The sequence below is a fragment of the Manis javanica genome, chromosome 2, assembly GCF_040802235.1.
Source record: "Manis javanica isolate MJ-LG chromosome 2, MJ_LKY, whole genome shotgun sequence".
Classification (NCBI taxonomy): Eukaryota; Metazoa; Chordata; class Mammalia; order Pholidota; family Manidae; genus Manis; species Manis javanica.
Window position 1 is genome coordinate 124,396,730 of NC_133157.1, and position 27,891 is coordinate 124,424,620.

The 27,891-nt window shown below is 43.8% G+C and overlaps 1 protein-coding gene across 20 annotated transcripts in view; it reads right to left on the reverse strand.

Moving 5' to 3' along the window:
* The window catches only part of CELF2 (CUGBP Elav-like family member 2), a 735,687-nt gene that overhangs the window by 37,666 nt on the left and 670,130 nt on the right, over positions 1 to 27,891 (reverse strand). For 19 of the 20 annotated variants that reach the window (XM_073229339.1, XM_073229334.1, XM_073229337.1 and 16 more), the window contains 5 exons: positions 26,324 to 26,372; positions 17,554 to 17,688; positions 9,434 to 9,513; positions 5,296 to 5,454; positions 1,683 to 1,746 (listed from right to left, as the gene is read on the reverse strand). In XM_073229339.1, the coding sequence (XP_073085440.1) occupies positions 1,683 to 1,746; positions 5,296 to 5,454; positions 9,434 to 9,513; positions 17,554 to 17,688; positions 26,324 to 26,372 (487 nt within the window). Of the gene's footprint in view, positions 1 to 1,682; positions 1,747 to 5,295; positions 5,455 to 9,433; positions 9,514 to 17,553; positions 17,689 to 26,323; positions 26,373 to 27,891 lie in introns of those variants that run through there. The other variant, XM_073229343.1, reaches the window with a different exon arrangement.

Consider the following 27,891-nt stretch of genomic DNA (forward strand, 5'->3'; position numbering starts at 1 on the left):
AAATGAGCATACAGAGCATGTCAGTGCTACCATTCTGACCTGTAGTTGGCAAGGTGGAGGAGCACACAGCCTAATGAAAACTGACAGGGCTCTCTGTCCACCTGGGCACGGGCACTGGAGGTAGCCCAGGGACCCAGGGACCTTCTCTGCATTATTCAGCTGTGGTAAGGGGAAAGCCTGGGGCTTCCTCTGAGGACAGACCTTAATTTGGGATCTGGGTGGGTTCACACTATTGGAAGGAAAACAAATCTTGCACTGGCTGAAAATATGACAAATGTTGGCACTTGTTTCAAAGCTTGCAATCTGCAGGTTTTCTCTTTATAAAACCCAGAAAATGCCCGGAATATTTTACTTATGTCTCCCCAATTCCCTTCACAGAACTAAAAGTATATTAACCATTCAATGTGATTCTTAGCTCCAATGCCAGCTTCCCAAACTGTATTCATAAAGGTATGACTGTATGATTTAACTACTTATCATTTTAACATATGTTTTTCCTAATAATCCAAAACCTATATTACAACAGGGCAAGCTGTCAGTGTCAGTAGATTTAAAGCCCAACAAATAATTCAGCAGTATTTTACCTTAGGCTAATATATCCTACCAGACAACAAGGTACCCTTAGCCCAGGAGGCCACACTGGAAGGTTGGGCTAATATCAGAACCCACAGGAGGGGAAACCTATGGATGATCATCAACAGTCTTTCCAGACCTAGTCAAAGTGAAACAAGAAAAATCCCTGAAGGATATGCATTTGGGAAAAAAAAGAAATGAGAAAAAAGGAGTTTTCATAGCAATAAGGAAGTCTGGCTGGCACTCCATACACTCAGGTTTCATTCATTGACTCAGGGTTTCCTTGATTAGAACAAATGGTGCTTGATGCCAATGTGCCAAAACTTGGTTCTTTTCCTTGCCTTCTCTCCCCTACCTTTTGGGAATCAAACAAGGAACAAACTTCCTCACTGTTCCTCAAGGCAGGCTCCTGGCACCTGTGCCCTCATGCATTGTGCCGGCTGCCTTTCCTCCCCCATGCTGGGTTAGGACATCAGCCTGGAGGGTGACATGCTAGGAGTGACCTTTTCCTAATCGTCACACCTCAGTTAGTACTGACACAGCTCATTATAGAAAGCAGTTCTCCATGAGCTGGCTTTCTTATCCAGCCACACTTTGATTTTCTTGAGAACAAAGATTATACTTCCACATGAAAGCTCCTGATGCACAATTCTGTCGACCACGGTACCAAAGCAAGGAAGGCACCCTGTTAATTGTCTGTGGTTATCAAGGGATGCAGACTGTATCAAAGACAGGCTTGCAATCTTGGCTTTCATTATGGAGGTCAGAACATTTTTATTGACAGCTGCTTATTAAAATTTTAGAGGAATGTCAATCATTCTGGCTGCCCTGGATACAGGAATCTTGTTGGGAATTCCCCAATAATCCATCCCATTAAAAAACAACTCTGGACTGGACTCTGCAGAAATTCTCAGCCCTCTCATATTATGACTGTTGGAAATGCCAGACACAGGGGAGCTACTTCCCAGTAACACCTCAGCCAGAAACTGAAGAGGAATGGCAATTACTCTTTGTTCTTCTTTTTCCCTGTTTCTTCTCTTTGCCCTCTGAACCCACCCCAAATTCAGAAAACAGCCTGGTCACAAGGAAAGATACGGCCCAAGACTTACCAGCCATTTGCTGGATGCCGCTGAATGCACCCAGGTTGCTGGAGGAGGTTGCCTGCTGCAGAAGCTGCAAAGGAAGGCAGAAGTATGCTGTCAGGGTGAGGCAGATGAGGACACGGGGACTCCGAACTCAACTGGGGCTCGGCCCAGTCCCTTTCCATTAGGTAGTTGGTTGCTGTGGCCTATTAATGGATTGAAGGTTCCCAGAGCTGGGCTGTAAATCCATATTAATGTCTAATCTCTGTTAAGGAACCCAGGCACTGGGGAAACTCAATAACATTGCTGCCTTAAAACAATCCATTTACTCTTTTTAACAACCAGGTGTTAAATCTATTGAAATCAACATGGCGTGACTAATGCTAGTTCTCTGTAGCCTAGTAGTTACTCATCTCTGCCAACCAAGGTCCATCCTCTCTCTCTTCCATGCCACAGCTCAGTTTCCTTGATCCTTTATGAGAAGCACATGGATTCACTGACTCTTGGGCCAACAGAGAAATCATCACAATAACTACAGATATAAATGTGTCTCTTCACAGATGCACACTTACAGATTTGAGTCGGTGACCAAGATATCAGTCAGCCATGTAAATATGGTCTTCACTGGCAGAAAGAAACATACTCTTTGTCAAGACTTAGTAGTGTCTGGTGTGGTGTACATTGATGTTGCACATTATAAATGTCAGCGTATTTTTAAAAAGAAATGAGCGTATTTATGAAAAGGTCTCTGCATTTTTCCCTAGAGCTTTTAAGAACACGTTTCCCCCCCACGTAGACTAAGTGGGTACCACAACACATAAAGGCCTGTGGTGACGGTCCTAGAGCCGTCCTTTAATTTGTCCATTTCAGCTGAATTACAGGTTAGCAGGTGCTGTACTCAGTGTTTGATGAGATTTATTGATGTTTTCTTTTTGGTAAGGTAAGTGAATAAAAACAAAGTTTGTATGTGAGTGCAAGCATATAGTTATCTCCTATATTCAGATGTATATGGATTCCAAAAAACATAGATTCACCAAATATACTATCGATAAGTTGTTATGATACTATGTGCTTAGGAGAAAAGATATATTTACTACTTAAAAAACAGCTCCCCAAATTTATTTGGCACTCTGCAAAACACAGAATAGAGCACTGTCATTCCTTTGGGCAAGTATGAGACTCTTCAATAAGAAAAGAACTCTATAATTGGATACGACTCAAAAATGGGCATTTATCAATTTACTTATAAGCACCAAGTGGGGTGGAGTATCAGTGGCTGATAAACTTAAGTCTTAGTTACAGTGATGTCACGGGGATGGACACTAACAGTTGCCAGAAAAATGTAGTGTTCATTTGTTCCTCTGGACTTGTTGGACTGACTGCACTACCTAGGTATTTTACACACACACACACACACACACACACACACAAATGAAGTGAGGAAGGGGGAAGAGAAGCTGGGGATTATACATTTTGATAAAGAGATATCCCCAATTTTGGTTTGATTTCTTGGGGTTCCCATTCTCATGGTTGTAAGTTCTGAATTCCTCTTCCTATTATCTATTAAAAAAAATTAAAGTAAGTTAAGTTAGCTTTGAAGATATTTTGAGGAATCATTAATACTTACTGAGGGAGATGGAAATACCTGAAATGTCATTAAACTATTACCAAGAATTCTTCCCACAGATAACACAGTCATTCTCTGGTGAGCCAGGGTCAGAATCTACTGAACACAGTGGCCTGGAATACCTTTAAGGCAAGAGCCCTTCACAGCAGTGGACTTTGAATTTAAAGGGGTAGAACCAACATTAGCTGAGAAAGAATGGAAGCCCACAGTAGGAAAAAAACATAGTTAAGAGCATAAAAAAGTGTGGTTTTATAAATGAGGCTGAGGTTAATTCTGTTTCAGGGTACAGAAATCATTTGCAGATGTGATCAAAGAAACATGTGCCAGAGATTTCTGTAAGCTGTGGGGCATGGGGGATGTGCCAGAAGATGGGACACATGTGTCTTCGGGTCCAGAAATGGTGGATTGGGAAGCTAGATTCTTAGAAATTATGAAAAGGTGAGCTTCACATCAATCTCTGATAACAAATGCTCATGTATACACAATTAGGCAGATGGTCTATGAACAACTGAAAAGCACAAAGTTGTAAAAAACAAATTACTAAGCTGGGCTCATCTCATTTTTCATAAAATTCTAGACTGACAGACCAAGAAAAAGGGTGGAGCTTATATAGTGTTTAACAAGACATCTGATAAAATGTCTCATGGTCTGTGTGGATGTGATAGAGAAATGGCTGCCTGGGGACAGTAAACTCAGGGCTGCCTGTAAAGACTCAGGTGAAGACAGGAGATGTGTGTTCCTCCTTCGTAAGAGACAGGTACTGAATAGCTGTTACATGGCAGACTGCACTGGGGAAGGGGGTAAAAGAGGAACAGGAGCCATATCTGCACACAGAGGCATAGCAACATGGGGGGCATGCCAAGGGCTGAAATCCTACCCAGCTGCCAGCAGCATGCCCCCGGGCACGCTTACAGAGCCTCCCTGGGCCTCCCTTTCTCCATCTGTACAGTGATCTCACTTTTTAAGGTCACAGTGGGGACTGTTTTTCAAAATAGTACAGGTTCTGTACAAGGTAAGGCTAATGGACCACGTAATCCCGAGGGGCTGTTAAAATGTCAAATGACAGAATTAGGCCCTGGCGTACATGTTCATGTGCACACACACACACACGCATGTGTGCATACACACTGACAGAAACTAGGATACAAAGCCCAAACACACAAGATGAAATTATAATAATACCTGTGAAATCCAGCATTTAAAGTCTCCAAAACAGAGGAATGGCACAGAGCAGTGTGGGTTAGAAGTTCAAGTAAAAATAAATGAACACTTACAGGCGTGTTGGTTGCCTCCATCTTGTGTGTGACGTGGTTAGTACTAATGGCACTCTAAGCTGCATTAAGATATTTTAAAGTCCACACTAGGGGTCACTGCTCTGTGCAGTTCACACCATCTGTGGGGAACTGCCTTTGGTTCTGGTCACTGCATTTGAATGAAGACACTGACAGAGTGAGGGTAGTTTAAAATAAAAACAAGGAAATTGAGAATCAGTGAAATGTAAAGGATAGCTCAGATACTTAGGTTTCTGTGGTCTGAAACCGGGTTGAGGTTTTTAAGTAGAAGAAACATTCGATTTTGTCAGCCTAGCTCCACTGGGAAGACAGGATCACTGGAAAGAAGTTCCAAGAGGATTTCATTTCCAAGCGAATGTGGAGTGGATTAACCCCTGGGTGGTGGACATTTCCAACCCCATCTGCCTCTGTATCATTAAACAGTCATCTATCAAGGGTACTGTGCCCCTTCTAAGGCAGGATATCATCATGTCTCTGAAACACACGGTAGAAATTTAGCCTTGTGGACTTTGCTCAGATGGTATCAGGCAAGAATTAAAGTCGAGTCCCTACACTAATCAATTTGAGAAAATATTCTCCATTAATGTGCATTTCAATAATGTCCTGAGCTTTAGAATGTCCCCCGAATGAATTCTTTAGTGTACTTAGGGGACAGGCAGGTTCTTGGAGTGACAGTGGGTGTCCTTCTGGCCTGGGGACCGCGCTGGTGCTCTGCACTTACCGCCAGGTACTGTGGGGTGAGGCCGCCCAGCCCCGTCAGGTTGCCCCAGGTGGCAGTGTTGAGCTGCTGCATCTGCTGTGCCAGCTGCTGTTGGAGGCGCCTTTGCTCTTTGTCCTTCTGGGTGTCAGCGAACTTCACCACGATGGGTGAAGAGCAGCCCTGTGGTCAGACACAGCGGAAAGTGGAGAGGGAGTTACAGCCTGTCAGACCCTCTCATGACCCTCATTCAGAATGGCATTTAGCTTTCTTAACTATCTTGTAGCACATGGAATGGTCTGGAATGGTTTTACAATGGTTTGATAGTCCTTCTTCGTCTCTGAATAGCACCATCCACAGAAAATTCCAGCTACTGTCATTGGTTTCTTTGGGGATCTGGTGGTCGGTGAAGCCGTTTGCTTTCTTGCTCTGCTTAGTAAACTGCCTCTCCTTCTCTCTTCATGTGTCTTCCTTCAACCTTCCCAGGACCTCCTCAGAGACAAGAGACCTTATCAATGCTCTTTAATCAAGCTTCATGGTTAGTGTGTCTGAAAGGCAGTCTTGCCTCTGTGTGTCTGCCTGTCTCCACATGTAAGCAGGGGATAGAGATGGGGATTAGCAGTAAGGGGATGAAAATGTCTCTCATTTATTTATTTTTTCACTCTTTCCAACGATCAGTTATACATTTTGGAACTTTGAGATTGTGGGAATCCTAATGACCCGACAGGGAGAAGGGGGCTTTGTTTTAGGAAGGTGGATGAAGGAAGGGGCTATTTAGAGGACAAAGGCATCGACCAGTGCAAAGCTCACATGCGTTCAGAGAGGCCTCTCTTCCTTCTGTGCGGCCTCTACTCTGCCCGCAACCCCAGAACTACTGCAACCCCATCAGAAGCATAAGCTGGTCAAGGGCGATGCATCCTATATGGCAAGAGGAGATTACTTGGCTTCTTTTCCTATTGAATCTCACCATTTTCCCAGCTTTCTTCCATTGTCATTTCCTTTAAAAGGCAGGGGTGGTGAGTGAGCAGTGGCCTAGGGTTATGTTATGTTTGAGAGAGAGAAAGTCCTCGGGGGACATGAGGCCCTGACACCTCAAGTAGGAAGCTCCCTTCCAGAGCCCCTGGAAACCCTGGCCCCCCAGGCGGGCCTCAGCAGAGTCCCCTGTCCCCTCCCTCCCCCCTCATTCTCCTTTTGGTGTGCCTTCCTATGCATTTCATCACAATCAAAGCTGTTAAATATTGCTGAGGTAAAAGGTAATTCTATCCAAGTGATTAAAAAAAACAAACTGTTACTGGAACTCGGTGTGTTTACAGACTGCTTTCTCCCCTCAGAAATTTTATCTTCTTATTTTCCCTACCCTTTGGGTCATGTTTCTTTCTCTACTAGAAAACAACCTTGCATTTTTTTCCTTATCACCTTGGGTAGTTTTGGGATGTGGCTAAGAATACATGAGGCTTTTGTGTCTGTTATTACCCAAAACACATGAGGGAAATGAGACGGCTGTTCCATGTTGACTTCAGCATGTCTACGGGTCTTCAGCTCGGGAGCCACAGTCACAGGACAGAATGTCTAGTGTCAGTCAATTGCATAAAAATAATATTTCCACCATTAAAAAATCTACACTTCATTTTTCTTCTTCTGCTCCATATTTCAGCACTTCATCTCTTTAAAGAGAGCAAAATACTCTGAAGATGGAAATTATACAGAGAAAGGGTTTTGCATGGAAAAGGGCTGTTACTGTTGCATCAAATTTGTTCCATAACAAATCAGAGCATCTCCTCCTAACAGTACATTTACTGTTGTTTTTTTCTTCCTTAAATACCAAAAAATGACATAAAAGCAGAAAATTAGGCCAATGGATTATAGCTCAGAAATAACTTGTTTAAATCACGACAGGGAAAAAGGGGATGGGGACAGATTGAAGGAATAGAAAGTACACTATAAAAATGAATTATTTTAAAGAATGTGCTCTCTTGAACTTCAACATTCACATCATTTTGAATTCTAATCTCTTAGATAATACATCTTGGTTAAAGATGTGAGCCAGAGTCCTGAAAATAATATGATTAGTTTAAAAAAACATATACCACACACGAGAAACTTCAGTTGTACCACTATAATGTGACCGCATAGTATATAGTCTTCCATTTGAATGACAATAGATTTGAACAAGAAATTTAAGTGTTTGAGGGCCCCTTTGTTGAGGCGTGGACGTCTAGATTTAAACACAAGTGCACCAAATTTGAATTTTCAGGAGAGATATTAATAAGAAAGGATCAGGGATATCCTAAGAATAAACATGCCTCCTCTCTCTAGCAGGTTCTTGTCCTGCTGAAAGCCTAGTATTCCTTGGTCCAGGTTCATACCCAGGCTGGCTCCATGTCCTCGCACTCTCCCCCCGCAGAAACAGGAGAGCGCAGACCCCACACCAGCACTCTGTGGCTCTACTGGGGGGCCCTGAGGGAAGGAATTGGGAGGCAGTGTTTCTAACAGATCTCAAAGAATTCAGGGTAAAACATTCAGGGTAAGGTGAGAACAATTTAGGTACCGATCACTAAATCACAGGAAATAAAAATAGCTAAAAATGAAACACATATATCAAAGATAATAAATACAGGCAAAGATTTTTTGGGTTAACATTTCTCCCACTTTAATCTCCAAACTGAAATGTGACTGGAAATCAGACTGACCCACAGTATTGGAGCAGCCTAAGTTAACAGGAAGGGGGACACAGGAGCACTTGTGTAACTGCATGTGGTACAAGACAGGACCCTAGATATGTCAAATCTTCCTAATTATCTCCTAGCATGGCCGATTTTCACCTGAGCTTGCCTTCAGGTAAAGGGGGTGTGTCTTAAAAATGCATTGCACTGAAAGGAAAACACAGTGATTATATTAAAGATATGTTAGGAATATCAAAGTCAAAATGAAGTTTGAGAAAGACAATAGACTTTGCAATGCTGATATCAAAACTCAGAGAAGTACAGTAAACACTTAGTGACAATGCCATGCACACCCCTTTCCACCCACCTTGGCTCACTATGAAAAAGTTGCCCACAAAACTGGACATGTAATGATTGCTTAGCTCCCAGCATGCTTTGGGAGATGCAGCATTGCAAAAAAAACAAAACAAACAAACAAAAAATAAAACCCCCAAAAATGGAGGCAAAAAAGCTCAATCAGTAAAGAAATATTTGCACATTAAATAAAATTGAAAATATTTTGTGTTTCAAAAAGTTGAAAACATAATTTCAGATAACACCAAGAGGCCACCTCCAGAAAAGATTACCCATACATAAAGATACAGTATACATAATACAGCAGAACATGCACTCCCAAATGATTCTATCAGACAATACAGGATAAGTAACAGCATATCACTCTTGGAATGCTTTTGTGCAAAATTCTGAAAGGCCATGACCCAAATCACAGACTAAATGTGCAGAGCCATCTATCTACATTTATGGGTGAACACCCACACCAGCATATTTATCTTCCCCTAAAGCCACTATCTCTCATTAGGAGAACAAATTTGAGCCTTTATGTTTCTTTTATTGTTCATTTTTTAGTAAGGAGACAAATCTAATTTTTCAGGGGACTCCCATATATTAACATTTGCACTGGGTAAATGAAGTGGGAGAACTATTAACTTTCTCCAACATTTTTGATGCAAAAACAATTCCATTAGGCTAGATTAAAGATAACTTGATCCCACATTTAAAAAAAAAGAATCCTGTGATTTAGCACAGGACAAGCTGAAGTTTGGAGTGGGGGCAGTTTACGCCCCCTCCATACCAGCCCTGGGTAGGGGAGCAAGCACCCTTGGTCCCTTCAGTAGAGGACGGTTCTTGTCTGTAATTGCATCGTGACTTTACATTGCATGACCTGGGCCACTGCAATAAAAGGCTCAAAAAATAATGTAGAGCAAGTGGAAGGTTTTACTAAATACATTTCCAGTCATTAGGGGAAAAATTCAGAGACAGAGAGAGAAAAAGAGAGGGAGGGGGAGAGAGGGAGAGAGAGAATGAATATGAATGAATGAAGAGGTGGTGAAAGAGTAAGTCTGTGATTGTCATGTGAACAGTCCGCACAGGAGAGAGCTGCTTTACCATTCCCCATCATTTGCACAAAGAAAACAAAGAAAGGGCAGATGATACAGTACCTCCATGGTCTGAGACTGATGCATGGCTTTGATTGCATTCTGTGCCATTGCCCTTGTAGAAAATGTGACAAACGCACAGCCTGTGGGAAACAAGGGGACAGGGAGCAGGAAAGACAAAAAACAACAAGACAAAAGGGTTGGACGCTTGTTAAACCAACACAGTCTACGAGAACCGCCACAAGACGACACTGTTCTCAGTAGTACAGAAGAGTCAACAACTTCGCTCTCTGGTTTTATCTTATTTTGCTTTTGACGCACAGTGCTGACTTGCTAATCTGACCAAAGCAGAAAGATTTATCGATTGATTAGTTTATTTTTTTAAATGGAGAGAAGGGGAAGTTGAGTACATTTTTTTTAGCCATGGGGGTTTGAAATTAGCAAGATCTAGTTTGCATTTTCTAAAATAAAAAGTTGCTATTTACATTTTTTCCTTGGCTGGTTATCTTTACTTAGGGCATCCATACATTTAGGGCTTTACATTTTGAATTTTTGCATTTCTAAGTAGCACATAAAATCCTCACAACAAGGGCAAATTAATTGTAGGAGTTTGAAATGTCAGCAAATAAATATATTTACTTGGGGGGGGTCTAAAATATATATCTGTAAATATACATTGAAACTATACAAATGCAAACAAATATACCATTATTCTATACAAACTATGTAGTAATTATCAATTATGAACAAAAACAAATGCCCTACCACTCTGAGAACATTCAACAGTGCATATAAAGTGAAATTTAAAGATTTGCATTGGATTCCTTATTTGTATAAAATCTTCATGACTTAGGATATCTATCATAGAGTGGACCTAAAGTCTGACATACACAAGACAATGTACATTTCTCTGAATGTCTCCTGTGAGACCCATCAAACTTTCTGTGGCGATTTTTTTCTTGGCTAGACCCTACAGTGACTATTCTGGCTTCTTGTGGCAGTGTTGCCACCATGCGGGTCACCGCTCCAAATACACAGCTCATTGCCCTTTTCACTAATAAAAACACTGCTTTCTGAAATTTACATTTTATTCATCATGCACCCTTGGGCTTCTCAGAGAAAAAGGCTGTGAAATTAATGCAGATTCAGGCTGATTTTATAATAATACCACAGCACACTAAAAGCTTAGCTAAAGCAATTCAGACTTATTTCACTTATGATCTCTAATGACTTTAAAAGTGCATTGATTTTCAGCTTCTTTAGCCTTGCACAGTTTGAACTTAGGTATCAGAGAATAATTCAGTGTTCCACTCAATTTCCTCAAAACATTATTATTACTACTTAAAAGATTTCCAAATGAAGCAGATCTAAACACTGAGAGGCTGCAGCCTGTTGTCATCTCAGAGTGAACACATAAAAGCAGAATTCTGGCATCAACAATGTGAGGTTTTTGTCCCTGTGGCCAGTAAGCCAAATGGAACGTCCTACATCCAAACAAGCAGCACATTGTTTGGTTTATGTAAATTGAGTTATGAGCCATAAAAGATACTTTCTTCTTTTGCTCTGAATGTGTACCTGGTGAGATTATCAAGTCAATACTGTAATGGCACCTTTTAATCAAACAGCAGTAAGAGAAAGAAACGCCTGCCCATCACCCCCAAAGCACAACACATCCAATCATGAAAATAAGTCAATGCATTTTTTTTTCATCAGGCTATAATTTTTAATACAAAAAAACTCTCAGTACATGGGAGATTCGTCTTACATTCACTTCTCAGTTAAGTTGGCCTTACGGGCTTTGCAGTCTAGCTCACTACAAATGTGGGCCTGTTCTGTCGAGTTCTCTTGACATCCCAGCAGCTAGTGAAGCTCACTGGTAATCACGCTGACTGTACCTGTACTGGCTGTAGCTTTTGTCTATATCAATAAAGGCAATTTGGCGGCCTTCTCTAAGGCATCTCACAATGGGTATAAGAGAGTGGGGGCAGAAGCCAGTACCTCTGCTGCTTCTGTACTGATACTCAGTTCTACAATGATAGTGTCCCGAAGTTACCAGCTATTTCAAAGTAATTTCTCTTCAAAGACACTGTGATTAGCACCAACATTATTAACAGAGGAAATAACATTAAGAGATTTTTTCTTCCATTTCTTGAGACTACAATGGAGGCAAAAGTAAATAATCAAATGGTAATATATGTGAAACCATGCAAAGCCTGGACTAACTCTGCTTTTAAACATCAAGATTGTTTCATTCACTCCATTTGCTATTATTAGCCAGGAATATGTGCCAACTGACAGTTTCCAAATGGAGGTTAAGAATGCATAAAAAACAAGTAAAATGTCAACAAAAATCAATAAGGCACACTTTATGCATTTACCACAATTTCAGAACAAGCAGAACTTTTGTAAATAACTTAGTGAGAAATATACAACAATTAACAGGTCTCAAAAGAAAAGTATTAGCAATAGAACAATAAAATGATCTCTCTATAAACTCGAACCATTGCCCTTCCCTCTTTGGAAGCTGCAATTAAAACTTGACTCATGAATCTAATTTACACAATCCTCCTCACATCCAAAAAATAGATCTGACAAATCTGTTGACTTCTTTAACCTTTCTACTCTATTGGCGGTGGTGCAGCAAGACAGAACTTGTCTCTTTAGGGGCTCTGTCAAGTTCTGTACTGTGTGCTGTGTTCAATTACTTAAGAAAGAAAATTACTGTCATTTATGAAGTAAGAGTGCATGTTGAAAAATTTCGCTCTGTGCCACTCTGAAGTTAAGCAACTTCAGAACCAAATGTTTCATGGATTGGTAGCTTGTTAACCTTTGCAATTTCTGTAAAACAAGAGGTCATGGTAGTCCTATGGCTAGATTTTAATTTTCTTTTTGACACCACTGAAAACTTCATGGTGGATTTTGGATTGGACCACAAACCTGTTTTCACCAATACAGGGTCACCTAAGTCCTTCTGGAGGTTGGCTGCCAAATTCTTTTACAAGCCCACCAGACGACTTCTCATTGGACAGAAATAACCTAGGTCAACTGTCTCCCTCTTTTACTAAAAGTGAGCTTCTGAGAGCAGTGGGGTTCACGGGGTCTTGACATGACAACCACTCTGACTTTGGAGGGTCAGCCCTTCACTGTTCTAGACTGCTGTATGTGCTGTCTCAGCAGTCAGTTCTCTGGCCACCGACCAACATGCAGGATGAAGTCTGCTGGGGGAAAAAGATACAGGTACCAAAAAATGAAGCTCTCTTTTTTGGAGGGAATTGGGGAGGGTTAGGTAAGACAGCCTTAAGGCCTCCAAATACGTAAGAGCAAATAAATAAATAAATAAAATAAAAGCCACCTGTAAATGTGGTCAACCTGTAATTTACCTTGCAATTATTTATCGTCTCTGCTTTCAGAATGTCAGAGATTGCTAAGAGAAATGAAAGAGGTTGAAACCTACTTATTTCAGTTAGGTTGCCCTAAAGCTGATAAGTGACTGACAGAGGAAAAGTTTCTCAAAGTAATTTCCTCCTACACACAGGATCTAAAGAATGCACGTAGCTCTGTCACAGAGAAGATTTTGGAACACATCTATTACACTTGTCATTTCAATTGAAAGGGTATCTTAACTCAGGCGTTCTACCTTTTCTCTCAGCTACGTGAGAATTTTGAGAGAGTTAGATGAATTCTTGCTCTGTACCACCCCTCTACCCCCCTCCAAAACAGGCACTCTCAAAAGCCGGTACAAAGCCAGCAAGGACCTCTTGTTTTTCTGCTGCTGCTTTGCCAGAGGAGCAGCCGTCTGCTACATTTCAAAGGAAGGAAGCATAATTTAAAATAACTTGAGCAGCACAAAAGAACTTTCAACCTACGGAAAACTTGTTTATACATTCCCATTTGGCAGCAGAAAGGTCTAAATGTAGCCCATTTTCCTTGTTGGGTCTTTCTAGCACTGGCAAGGCTTATTAAATGTATGCCATCAGTCTGATATTAGAGCATCACCATTAATACTATAATGAACCATCCTCCAGGACTGGGTTAGTTGATTTAAAATTGCCATGGGCAGATTATTTGTTTATGGCATGTGAGGCTAAGTGCAGACTAGGACTTAACAGGAGGCAGGATCTCACCCTTGAGAAGAGACCCCACACATCTGAATGTTTAGGCACTGTAGGCAAGACTAAAATGTCCTCACCAAAACTGAGTCCTCTCTGTATACATGATTTAAAAGTCAAAGCCCTATCCTAATATCCTGATCAGATATAACAAAAACAAATGAGGAGTTAATGGCTGAATCCAGTCTGTGCTCGCCAACATCCCTGAAAATATTGCCAATTCATTGTCAAGGGTTTTGGCAGAATGTTGGAACACCATAAACACAGCTGGGATATTCTTAAACAAGCGTAAAGTTACCTTAAATGGCAGTGAAGGTATGACTGCAAGTTCATGGAAAGAAAAATGAAATAAATTCCTTCATTGTCTCTGAGTTACAGATACTCAGTTCTCAGGTGGAGAACCCTACAGCCTGGACCCAGATCGTCCACTCTGACTGTGGGACTATGGGTAAGTAAGAACCTGTGTATCTTAGGGAAGCATCATGCCAAGGTGATCCTGAGAAATACTGCATTGGCTTAGAAGCCTCAAGCTTGGATTCTGACAGCAAACGTCTCACGTGACTTGCTATATGAGGGCTTGTGGTATCCTGCCTGCCTTCTCAGAGAAGGCTGATAGAAGTTGCTCTGTGATGGCAGAAGGACCAAGTATCAAAGGCTGGAAAGCATCTCAAACCAGGGTTTCCAAATCAGAAAAGAGGGCAGAATGGGTTGCTACCTCTGAAGGGGGGATGCACGTTTAGATGCATGTGGGCATATGTGCGAAGGAGACGGTCCTGATGGGTGCTGAGTGCTCGGCTTGCTTGGCAGGAGCTAGACCATGTCCAAGGACAATCATGAACTTCCTGGAATGGGGCTCTGCTCTGGATGCTGGAGTAACAATGGGACTTCTGAAGCTGTCTTTCTTGACAGTACATAGATCATGACTTTTTTTTAACTGCAAGTTGAGCAGCTCTTGAAAGGTATGCCATTGTGGGTCCTGACAGCACATGACCGACTCAGGGAGGGCAACTGAGTCAACCAGCCAGGAGAAACTTCATCTTAATGCCTATCAGAGACGACTTTACACACTGATGTGGCAGGGGAGCTGTGACTTAAGACACCTGTGGGGGAGGGGGTACTCTTGCTTCCTTCATCTGTACTCTTAGCTGAATGGGGCAAAAGCAAAAAAAGGAAAGGGAATCACCCATCATTCATCATAGTGAAATGGTGTATTTTTTTATTGACTAGCTTATACCCTGGTTTAGTATTAGCATGTACTTTTTTGAGCAGCCAAGCTTTTATTTCACTGAATTTTTATTTAGTTATTTTTAAGCAGCTGAGCCCATCAACAGGCATTGAGAGCAGAAACACTGAGCATCCTTCATCTGCAGGGCCACTAATGGGAGACACTTACTAATACTTGATTGAAAACTACAATTCTTTAATAAAAGAAAGCCAAACAGTAGCATGAAAGAGAATTGTTCTTTTAACAAATACACTGATTCAGGCGTAGCCCCCTGGATTTGGGGGTCTCTGGGTCTTGCTAATTGAAAAGCCTACCACTGTCTGGCTTTATGATTCAGGACAAATGGTTATAAAGGAGTATTTTCTTTTTTGCCAAAGGGAGTTCTCATCATTTCACCAGAAATTACTTTTCTGTTGGAAAAAAAAAAGGGGGGCAGGGTGGAGTGTCCTACTCCTCAACACTAAGCCAGCAGCTGCATTAAATACGACCAAGAGTGCTCCCCTAACTTGTTCCAGAAAGATGCTGCTTCTGGAGGCGTGTGCTTGGCTCTCCAAACGGCAGATCAAATTAGCCAAGTTCTCTTGCCAAGTACTGCATCCTGCCTTTCCTAGCAAAGTGTTGGCTGCTTCAAAGTCCTGTCAGCAGAAATAACGCACAGGCTCTCAAGAAGCACTAGCGGCTGCAGGCATAGTGCTCCTTGCACTGTCCCCCCACTGGACAGAGGGAGCAGGTGGGAGCGCGTCACTGTATGGTCAGTCCAGTGCAGTGGCGGGGGGCACGTCAAGCATTTCTACTTCAGCCAAGGTCTCTGCCTGACCACACAGATGGTGTGCTTGTCCCAAGACTCCACCACACCTATGAAATGAGCAGGGCAGGTGTCTGACTGCTGCCATTTATGAATGGGGCAACTGAGGGGCAGAGGCAGCCACACAGACTGACTCTGGTGACGGCTCATGTCAGAGTTCCGGGACTGGGCCTTGGAGTCACTAGCCTCTGAGCCATGGCACATTTCTTTATGACTGTGTTCAGGGCCTTTCTTTCTGTACTTTCTGTGGGCTGCCTTGGTGAATGAAAAATGCAATGCTAACTCAGAAGTGGGGCTGAGAGAAAGAGCAGAAGAGGGCAGGGGTTCTAATTACCAAAGTTGCAGAAAAGGGCTGCAAGATATTACCCTGGGTTTCCTCCATATGTTACTCCTCATGTAGCCACTCGCCGCTTCCCATGGTAGTCTCTCTTCGGCTCTGGCTGCCAACCTGGGCAAGTGGGTGTCACGACCGCAGCAGAATCAGACAGTGTGATTCGAGGCTCAGAGGGAGCTAGTGGGGAAATCCTAGTATCCCTCTGCTTGTGAGGTGGTAGAGGAGCAGAGGTTGTGAGGGTCACTAGAGCCATACCTTGAATGCTACTGGTAACAGCACATCAGGGAAGCTGCCCATCAGCCTGAGGCACTGGCTCTGCTCGTCAGGGTTCACACCCAGTGGCGAGTCTTGTTCAGCTTTCGGAAGGGCACATCTTTTGAGGAATGCTCCATCACGGAGCTTCAGAATTTCTGTGCCTCCCTCCTTCCCTTTTTAAAACCACCTTGGGAAGAAAACAGGGTGGCAAGCTTGGAGCATTTCTACCTCCTCCTGGTTTGCCTCCAGACTACCTCCACTTGGGGCTCTGGAGGCGGATGTAGGCGGAAGGCTTTGTTCTTTGTGCCTCCCACTCTAGCAGCTGTCATCATGAAGCTTTGTGTCTAAAGTCAAAGAACCAACATGCTTCCTTTACTTGGTGCTGAATTTAGGTAAAGCTAAGGAGATGGGTGGGAATTAGTGCTTTGATACTTCAGACCCAACCTTTCCTTTCAATGTGCAATCTGGGATGGCAGTGTTGCCCTGGAACCGGCCAGTGGGATGACCAGAAGTTTCTAATGAGTCCCAAGGAAATTACACTGAAAATTGCATAAACAGAATGGAATTTTCTTCATGTTGAAACATGTATTTCTTAGAAGAACTGAAAAATATGTTGTGCATATACATGTTCCCTCTGGCCTCCCTGGACTGAGTCAGGACACTGCCATCAGATAAGTGTTAACATTCGGTGACAATCCTTATAAGTGGTTTAAGGAAGGAGGCGTGTGGCACTGTCAAGGGGGAGGCAGATGGAGAGGGAACAGTCATTTCCAGCTGCTTTGGATAGCTCCTTGCAAAAATACTGGTTTTTATCAATGTGCGGAGAAACAGCCTTTGCCTCTTATTGTGGTGACAAAGAGGAGCCTAAAATTGTGTGGATGAAGTCATTTCTGTCACTTAATGGACTTCGTGGGCTCAGGCATCTAGGAGTTTTGTTCTTTGAAATAAAATCCTAATACCCCAAGACGGGCCCAGTTACTATGTGCCCCTGTCTGCTCTGCACTGTGTGGGGACATCGATGTTTTTCTTGGTTTGTATCACTGTCAGGAGCCCCATACCCTTACCATTTCTCTCAGGTACAAGCAGAAAGCCAGAACACTAGGAGGTAAACAACAGAGACTCTCACCCTCCAAGTATCTCTCACACCCCCACCCCAAAAAAGTCTACTCCAGTTTGAGACTGAAAAGGGATGTGTAACAACAGGGTGCCTGTTGGCTTCCCATCTGGCAATGATAACTTGAGCTAATATGTTGGCACCAAGACCTTCTGGACCTGAGAAATAAAAGGAGATCATTCAGCTATGGTGAAAAGTTCAGGCTGGAAAGCGCTGTCACATGGGATGCCTGACAGAGCAACCTCTTGCTCCGTACCATGCGGTGGCTGCATCTACCTCGCCTGTGATACAGAGCTCCGGTTAGCGCTTACGGGCAGAGACATTATAGATGGCGCCCTCACCTCGACTCAGCCCGTCGGGTCCCCGGAGAATCCGGCATTCTTCTATCTGGCCAAATGGAGAAAACATCACCCTGATATCATTCTCATTGCATTTCTTCGAAACCATTCCTATGAACAATTTTCTGTCTTCCACAGCTAGGAGATAAAAATAAGGAATGAGCAAAAGCTATTGTCTTTTTTCTTGTAATCAGTGCTTCATTCCCACACCAAACCAGGTCCTGGTCCCAAGACTGAGCCCTGGTCCGCAGGCTAAGTCTTCAGGCTTCCAGGCAGCCCTCCTCCTCCACACACACCACTTTGCCTCTGCTCTCCCACCTGGCCCTTCCTGAACAGGGCACCTCTCTGGGAGCTGCTGCTTCACAGGGTGCCATCCGCAGGGGACACGGAGCCAGCAAAGTCCTTGTCCCCCTTTGGAAGCTCACAGAGCTGTGTTTACCAATATGTTAAAGTTCTGTGTAATTGCTATACCCTACCATTCCACACAGATTTCTGGATGGAGATTTTAATTTGGGTATTTTTGGAGATGTTCTCTTAAGTTGAGCAACAGGGAAAGACAAAGGCCGGGAGAGGCAAAACAACAGGGAGATGTGGTGCAGGAGGGTACACAACTTAATAAGAAAGCATTCAGTGGGATGGAAGATTCTCCCCACCCAAATTCAAATAGCTTCTTTCACACTGATCCAGACAAGAATGAGAGAGAAGAGAGAGATGCCCGTGTCTCCGGCTGGCTGGAAACGACCTTCTCTCTGCAGCACAGGCTCTCTGGCCCTCACCAGGGCAGCACACAGTCTGTCTGCCAGACCAAAGTGGAAGGCAGTGTGGGGAGGGGAATGGACCTGCGGCTCCTGAGACTCACATCTGGATGGCCCGTGCTCTTGGAGACGCACACAGAAACAAAAGAACGAGGCAGGAACGGCGCTGTTCTACCCACTTGGTGTACGATTCTTGATGAACAGAAATTCATTTTGGGTATCATAACAGGCTAACTGAGCACCGGTCCCCACTCTAACTTGGAAACTGACAGGGGTGAAGATTAGAGAAGGTTTATTTGTGGTGACCTGGAGATTTTCCTCAAAACCTACCAGCCTGTGCTCTGTATAAATGGCTTACATTCAGCCTCAAAGGCACAATTATAACTGATTTCAGGATAGAGTTTGGAGCCTTTTTTAGGAGAGAGGAAAAGACCGTCATAGTAGCCTCTGGGGAGAAGTCTTGCTTATTTCCCATTTCTTCTCAATCCATTTCTTAGAATTATAAAAAAGGATAGCTGGCTGCACCAGTGCTCTGACAGTCCTGCTTAGGGGAAGGACCCTGCCATCCACATCTGTGCAGAGACCTGTGTTTTGTATCTGAATTATAATCTTGTCATTGTTATTTAATTGGCTTTTATACTTTCCCTGGACAGGACAGCTCTCATTTTCATTTAATGGATAAGTATGTATCCTAGACTTTCTAGGGCCAGTTGCTTTTGGAACCCAAGCCAAACTACATGGCCTGTGCCCTCTGGGAGCTGTTTGTGAAGCAGTCCTGCAGCACAGGGTGGTTCTCTCAGAAGTGATGCTGTCCAGGAGAACTCGGCAGGAAGGGAGAAGCTCTGTGATGTCCACTGCTGTTGCTAAGACCACATGTGGCTCCTGAGCTCTTGAAAAGTGGCTAGTGTGACGGAGAAAGTGAATCTTTACTGCTATTTAATTTCAACTAGTTTGAATTTTAAAAGCCACATGTGATTATTGTGTTAGACAGCTAAGCACTCCTAGTCATAGAAACTCCTACTGAAAGTGAGAGATGGGAAAGGGGTTTCATCCGACTCTAACACAGATCCTTAGGGACCGGTGTGGGCGAGGCGTTGTCCGAGGTCTTTCAGCAAACAGGAGCCTAACTTGGGCTCTTCTCACTTGACTGGGTTTCCTCCAAGTCCAGAGGAAGCAGAGAAGGCATGGGGAGGGAGCAACTCAGGATTCAGGAGACCGAGGTTCTAGTTCCAACTCTGATGTTAGTGACATGTGACCTTGGAGAATGAGCTGACCTATGTGGACTTCAGTCTTGTCATCTATAAAATGGAGGCTGAATTCTCTTCTCTTTCCTGATTCTCAACAGAGTGAAGGTGTCTCAGCTACAGGCTGGGGGAATGTGGGGGCAATACTGGAGCTCAGAGTCCCACCCTCTCTCCTCACTCATGACAGCTCTGCAGACGAGGCAGAGATGCTAGGCTATAAGGATGAAAATCACAACTCCACAACATTATAAGCTGTAAACTGTGCACAAAAGGGTTTAAGAAAGCTTGAAGGAAGTTGTGAGATGTAAGCCAGCCCTGAAAGCACAGACAGTGTCTAGACAGACTGGTAGCAGGATGGGGGGCACCGTGATAACTGGGTTGGGTACAGAGGAAGGAAACAAGGATACTCTGGGTACATGGAGGGAAGCAGCCTGACTTTAATATAAGGTGGACCATTTTCTGCTGTGCCTGTGGAGAGGGGTTTGAGGTCTAAGAAGAGGAACAGAGGGTCTGAGGCCACCATCCATGCTGAGACTCATTCACATGAGATGCGAGCAATGGGTGTTCCTAGTGTGAGGCAGTGGAGGACCTGCCTACCTCAAGTAGGTGAAAAAAAATTTAGATTTAAGTTCCTTTCTCTCCCATCAGAGAAGGTGAAGTTCTAGTGGTCTGCTGGGCACCGGTGGGAGCTGGTGCGTCTCCAACACCAGGCAGCCCCTGCGAGCTGGACCCCTTCCTGTGGGCTCTATCGTGGGTCTGAGAGGATGCGGCGCTCCCCCAGCGGAAGGAACTCACTGACTTGGGCGGGGGGAAGGCCGACTTCAGCTCTAGTTGTCTGTCTATGCTTTTCCTGTCATCTGGGATCCCCGCCCCAAGGAAACCATGGCAAATCTAGGGCCGTGACAAAGAATTCTTGTTGCAGTTCTTATCCTGAAGAGTTTGGTTTTGGCTCTTTTAAACAAGAGCAAATGATAAATTCCCAGTTGGTCCTTGGTTTCTCTGGCCCACTGGTAATTAGGGCAGTCAGTGCAAACACTTTGCAGGCTTTGAGCTTCAGGGCGATGCTGCAGTAAACTGAGTATGCTGCCCCTGAGTAAGCTAAAGCTGGATTTTTTCCTGAGGTGAAAAACGTAAAGTGGAAACTACTTATAAGGAAATTCTGACTTCCTAGGCATCATGAAGGGTAAACTCAGGCAGGAAGATGGAAGATAACTCTTACTTTTTTCAGTAACAAGTATTAGCTAAGAAAAAAATTTAGAACCTACACCATCCATATGCTACTCAAGATGCAGATTTCCTCGCACGTGCACTCGTGTGTGTGTGTGTGTTGGTGCATATGTGCACATATAAAGGCAGCTGATGTTGGTGAACTTTCGCTAGCTGAAGTAGCTGGGTGGTTTTGTCTATCTCTTTGGATGAGGCCCATCCACACTGGGTAGGGCAATCTGCTTTATTCATCCACTAATTAAAATTTAATCTCATCCAGAAACAACCTCACAGACACCCAGAAGTAGTGATTAACCAAATATCTGGGTACCCCATGACCCAATCAAGTTGACACATAAATTAACCATCATGAACAGTAAATTCTATGTTATGTATATTTTACCACAATAAAAAACAAATCCATGGGTTTAACTTCCAGTTCTGGTCAAAAGGTAGTAACTGGGACCAGATTATCCATCTGCTACCCCCTCCCCGCCACCAAAAAAACCCCCAAACCAGACAAATACATGAAACAATGATTTTTCAAGACACCAGACATAAGACAATAAAGGACAGTGATGCCTGAAAGATAGGACTGAGCTGGGTGCTGACGGTGCCACAGCCCATGTGAGGTGAGGTTTCCAGGCTGCAGCCTGGGGAGGGGAGGCGGGGCCCACAGACTGAGCTGAGGAGATGCAGCCTGGGGTCAGGGCGACCAGGGCAGCTAGTTCCTAGGACAGACCACCAGGGGAGAGCTCTGTGCCAGAGAGCTGCCCGGACGCGCCAGAGTGGGGGTGCCCATGGGAGGGACACCTGACCCCGGGAAAGAGCCACTGGGGCTGCATGCTTCACCAGCTGGGGCATGGCTGCTTCCATGGTGGCATGGGGGCACCTGCACAGAACAGCTGTCTTCTCCCTATGCTTTTCCTGCTGGACCAGTGAAAGTTTAGTCATAAAAGTTATTCCTGGGGTTCCCATTCTCAGGATTCCCAAAACACCTTTGTCAGCATTTTAAACAAACATACTTATTTTGAATTCATTTAACGTCTTCATCGACTTTTGATGAATTTCTTGAGGGGTTTTTCTAAGTATTCATAGGTAGTAAGAGTCTCATGTTTTTCAATCCACAAAAATGCCAATTGTTTAAACAAACCTGTGTGCCCATAGTATTCTGCTAAATGCTTTAGGGGAATTAAAAAAAAAAAGAAAAGACAGGGTTGCTGCCCTCTAGAAAATATCTGTGTTCCTTTAGGATAACCAGTGAAGGAGGAGAAACACGTTTTTATACAAAATGTGATACAGATGGGATTACCTCCATCACTTAGAATAATAGAACCAAAAGGTGTTGCATGCCAGCGACTGTTTCAAGTTCTTCCATGGTATGAGAAGGGGTTAATATTATAAATGGGGACTTTTTTAAGTTTGAGGAATAGAACCTTCATTTTTTAAAAATCTCAAATTGTAAGTCTGTGCTAACACCCTGGTCTACAATCTGTCAAAGTCACACCTGGATTTGGGGCAGACTGAATTAATTAACAACTTTTCAATGTGTTAGTGCTAACATATGGCATTTAATTACTGCCTCCAAATACGTGAGTCTTTCCGCTTGAATTTCAAAATTATTCATCTTCCAGTAAAGCAGAAAGTGACTGGCTGGGGATGTGCCATGACCCCTGTCTTTACTGGAGGCCTACAAGTCTGCACCCTACCCTGACAGTAATTAGTCAGCTCGACTCCTGTGAGCCCTGAACTTGACACATGGCCACTCAGGGTTTCAGACACCTTGAGAAAAGAGGGAGTTTAAAGGCATTTCTGGATTTGAGGCCTAGGACCCCAACAAGCTGTGGGGTCACAGGGCTAAAGCAGGCTGGATTTATGCTCTGCCTACAGAGTATATCAGCCCCCTTGACCTGGAGCATGGAGTGAGAGTCAACAGTGGCTCCAGCCACTGAGACCCTGAGTGCAGACCCAGAGCCAACCTCTCTGCTTGTCTCTACTGGACAACTTTAGATCCAGCAACTGCACTGGATTCTCAGTCTTGCACAGCTGGTACGATAGTGATGGAGATTAAAAGTTGGAAAACAGGCCCTCTGATGTAGATAGAATGGAAGCAACTATGTTTGTGCAAGCGTATGCTGGGACCTGAAGTCCACACCTCAAACACCCAGCCTGTGCCATCACTGAACTATATGCAATGGGAAAAATAACAAAAGAATTTAGATTCTGCTGAAATTCAGGTATTTATTCAGTGTGTTCTTCTTAAGGGCCCCAACATTTTACTGCTAATCCAGAGTGGGATTTTTTTTTCTTTTGTGTGACATGTGGCCCAGTAGGAGCCCCTGGGCAAGGGTGTTGTGCTGACTTTGCATGAATGTGCTAGAGGCTGTAGCTTGAATCCAAGCCGGCTGACAGGGTAGGCCACAGGGAGCCGTGCAGATTCCAGAAGCCTGTTCAGTGGAATACTGAAGTGCAGGGCGGATCTTAGAGCAGCCTAACACGTCTGGGCTCACCACAGAAGTTTCCTTTGTCAGAATCTTTAGATAGATTGCTTGCTTCTGAAGAGTGATTGCTTTTCAGGAATTCATTTGCCCATCACTAATTAGTTTGTGATTAGCAGCCCCTTCTTGCTCAGCAAATAGAAAGTTTTAGAACCCTGACCATAGCAACACTGAAGACTGCAGCAGTCTAACACAAGGAGCACTTTGTGCTGCCCATAAATGTCAGCAAGCTCACTAAGAGTGCAGCGAGAGCTTGCTACACTTCTTGCATAACCACAGGAACTATTCAGAGCATCTGAGTCAAAGAAATCTTTGTGCTCTTTGAGCTTTGGAAACTATGCTTACCTGTCAAAACTACCATGTGGAATAAGAAAAGGCTTATGACTTTTATCACTTGCTTTAGAAAATTATACTTTTCTCCCAATTCCTCAGATACAAGGAGAACCTCAAAACTGGTTCATGCCTTTGCCAGGTGAGGCTCATTTGAGCCTCCATAAAGAAGAGCACTATAAAGGAGCTTTCTGTCCATTTATACTTCTTGACATTTTTTACTGGAAATTCAGAAAATGAAGGTCAGTCTACCAAGCAAAGAAGAAATGACCCAACAAGAAGGTTTGGGGGGGGGGGGCCTTTCTTTCATGTGACCAGATCTGTGCTTTGGTATGAACAGCCCAGCCTCTGCTGCTCAAAATGTACCAAAGGGCTGCTGCAGCTGATCTGCACTGGGCCATAACTCAGCAGAGAGCCTGTCTACCATGTGCCAGGTCTCCTAAGTTTTTTGCAGAAGTCACCTTCTTCACTCCCCAGCCAGCCTTGTAAGGCAGGCGTTACAAGAGGAGTGCAGCTGACTGAGCATGGCTGCCCTCTCTTATAGATGGGCACAGAGGCTGGCGAGGCTGGGGAACCTGCCCAGGGACACGGCCAACAACCGTGGGGTCAGGGGTCAAGTCCGGGCTCCTCAAAATAGTTTTAACTGCTACCCCAAGTTGCTTCCTGAAAAATGGCATTTTAGATATTTTCTCATCTTAGTAATAAAGGGCTTAATCCTGCTTGGCTTTTGAAATTGTGTAAAACGGTATACTGAGGGCACTTTGGCCCTGTTGCTGCGGCTCTGGACCCAAAGCACACATCCCCCTCAGTGTTCAGTGTAGGCCCTGGACAGCAAGGGCAGCCCCCATTCTGAGACGTGCCACAGCTAGCCCATGGGGAGGCTCCACCAAGGTGGCTTTGTGCCTGCACAGTGGGAAATGCAAAAGACGACACCCTTTCATGGTTCCACTGTCTGGGTCCTTGGAGTCAAATGTTTCCAACTCAGTTCTCTAATTCACCACAGTTTTCTAACTATGACCTAAGGTTCAGAAATAAGACAAACCCTTCTCTACAGACTTTCATTCTGTGGACCTTGTCCTGACACAGTTTATAGAATTATGGGGCCAAAGGACAGGGAGCACATCTTAGTGGCCAGAAGCTCCAAAATGACCTTCACGGACAGGACCCATCCCTCTTCTCTCTTCTCTCCCACAAGGAACAGAACAGACTGCAGACATGCACTTCTTAGTCAAGAAAGCTCAAGGGATTGGTATAGTATGTGGCTTCTGCATGGGTAAACATGCTCAATGCAGAACCCTGGAAGGCCAGGGAAGAATCTGGCTGATAACAATCACCTATATTTTATAGAAGTGCTCTATCATTTACAAAGCATGGTTACAAATATTTTATATGAGTCTGAAAAGAAAAAAGTCAATGTATACAAGGCAGCTCTGATTATTCCCATTTTATGAAAAGGGGATTAAATTTTGTCTCAGTGACTACTATATGCAGTAGATCAGTAGACTGAATGTAAGTAGTTCCATGAGGGCAAGGCAGTGTCTTTTGTATTATTGCCTTCTTAAAATTCATTGCTGCAGCTCCAGCCCCTAGCAACATGTTGGCACACAGTAAGAAATCAATGACTACTTGCTGATTGCAGGAATCAAGTGACTTGGCCAAGGCCCTCCAACAAAGCAGCAGCAGGTCTTACACCCTCTGACACTGAATGCCACATCTGTGATAAAGCAGCGGAGGGGAGAGAGAATCAACTCTCAGGCTGTGTGGCTGATGAGCAGCTGGTGGACAGAGCACCCAAGGCTACTCCCCGCCAGACAAATAAGTGCCAGCACCACAACAGACTCAGAATTGTCTTCAAAACTTTCTAGTCTGTGAAGGAGCCAGAAAATGGGATGTGGCACAATTAGCAAAAAGTACCTTGTGGAGAGATTTAGAGCCCAATCATAATTTACATTTGCAGATATGCAGATCTCTCAGTGCATGGCTTCTGCCCTGATTACTAATTAATGAGGTGCCAAGCTGCCTGTGGAAGCAAACAGTACTGATTATGTCAGTCTTGTGGGACAGGGACGTCTGAGGTATGAGAAGGTAGAAAATCCCTTTAACACACATTTCACTAAAATTCAAAGAAAAAAACAGGAACAGAAGGCTGTTGAAAATGGAAGCAAAAACTTAAGAGAGAAATGTGGCTATCAACCCTCTTGTGTCTTAGAGAGGCAAATCTCGAATTATTTCATGGACCTCATCAAATGCATATTTTTGCACAGAGCGTACATTTATTTAATCAGCAGACTGAATTCTGAATGAACTGGGATGCAAATGCATCAGGACAACTTAGAGAAGAGTACAGTAAGCCAGTTTCCAGGCCAAAGAGGAAGAAACTGAAGGGAGAAAAAAGCCAGCCTGCTTCTTTGTGAGCAACCCCTCTTCCCCCAGCTTCTCTGTACCGTGGAAGGTCCCGCCTCCCCATCAGGAGTGCTGTGCTGCTCTGCAGGAGGCAGCAAACCAGAGCCTAAGCCACGGGGTCACCACACAGAGCAAGTCCCAAACAGACGGACACGGAAACCACATCTTGTAATATCTCCAAGAGACTCCCAGGCAGCAGAGTGAGGCCTGTGTAACTGGGAGCAGATCGCTCTGCCTTCCCAAGAGAAAGCGACTGGGCCTGGCTGCTCCTTCCCTCCCACTCGCACCTCTTCACTGAAATAAACAGTGTTAGATGAGACAGTTGATCAACACCTACCGTTGGACTTTTCACTGTCTGCAGGTTTCATCTGAATGGGATGATGCATCTAAAAACACAAAAGTGAGAAAGTAAAGGCAGATTGAACAACTGTAGGAACACTCAAAAATCCCAGACTAGTCAACATGAAAGTTACTAAAGCTGTTGTAAGGGCACACACGTAACAATCCCAGCTAAAAGTAACCACATTAAAATGACATCCTGGGCTTTATGTTCAGGAATAGAATCCTTTTAAGTCATGGGGCACTGTGACACAGCATCTAAAAGCCTGGCCTTTGCAGTCAGACCTGAGTTTGAAACCTGGTTCTGCTATTTAATATAGCTTCTGTCTTTATCTTACAGGTAGTTTGGGTTCTACCACTCGAGATAGCTATGTGATCCTGGGCAAATGTCTTAAATGCTCTGAGCTTCAGTTTTCTCATCTGCAAAATGGAGGTAACACCTGCATAGCAGGGCCTAGAGAATTAAATGAGAAAATGCAAGTGAAGTGCTTAGTTAACAGGGCATAGGATGTGGTAAAAAAATTCGCCTGTTATTATTTTGTATTATTACAAATTTCATTGCAGTCTGTCTGCGTCTCTTCTGGGCATTCTGTCTGCTGAACGGATTTTTTAGGTCTCAGAGTTATGAGTCATTTGAAGGTCTAATGATTGATTGATTTAGGCACCATTATGTAATCTTTGTTAAATATAAAATATGGAAATGGAATGCAGAGCTACTGAAATAATGGAGAGAGTTAGGGAGGGCAGGAGGGAAGCACAGACCTTATGACTGTGTTCGTTTAGCCCATGTGGAGTAGAAAGAACCTGCAAGAAAGTGGTGCCAAGACTCCGGATCACGGCAGAACTGGGGGCCTAAGGCTCATCAAGCAATGCCCATCACACCCCTGTGCCCAATCCACAGAGCTCACTCCAAGCACAGAATGCCGCCCCCTTTTCCAATTAAAATAAATTCCTCAAGCTACTTCCAAAGGTCCTCTTACTTCATATTTCATCATACCCCAAGGAACATGGAAGCCACAGGGTAGATAGAATCACTGGCTGTGCAAATGCTTTTATTATAATGGGTCCCGTTCTCTCTGAACCTTTAATTTCCCCAGTGGACTTCCATCACTTGCAGGCCACAGCTCTGGGCTTTATCTAATTTAAATGAAAGGGAAATGGTACTTGGCTCTGGCACTTATATGATGGGCAATTATTATCAGGCAGGCAGGACCACACTCAGCTCATGCTTGCCAGGGTCTCCAAAACACAAGAGGAAGAGGAAAGAGGGTGTACTGTCAAGGGACAAGAGGCTAAATAATTCAGAGCTGCTCCATTTGTTCTAAAAGGCAAGGTGCTCTTATGCATAGAACATAGGCCTTGAGATGTGGGATCTATGCATATTCCTATAACACTTACTGACAATCCAATTTTGGAGGAGAGACTGACAAAGGAGTATTGAGGGGTAAGTAGATCAGTCTTTTCAGAAAAGACTGGAATATATACCTAAAAAGCAGGCAGAAGTAAACTGGAAACTATGATGTGGACTAAGGAGTATTGCTTCTATCCTATAGGGAATGGAGGGAA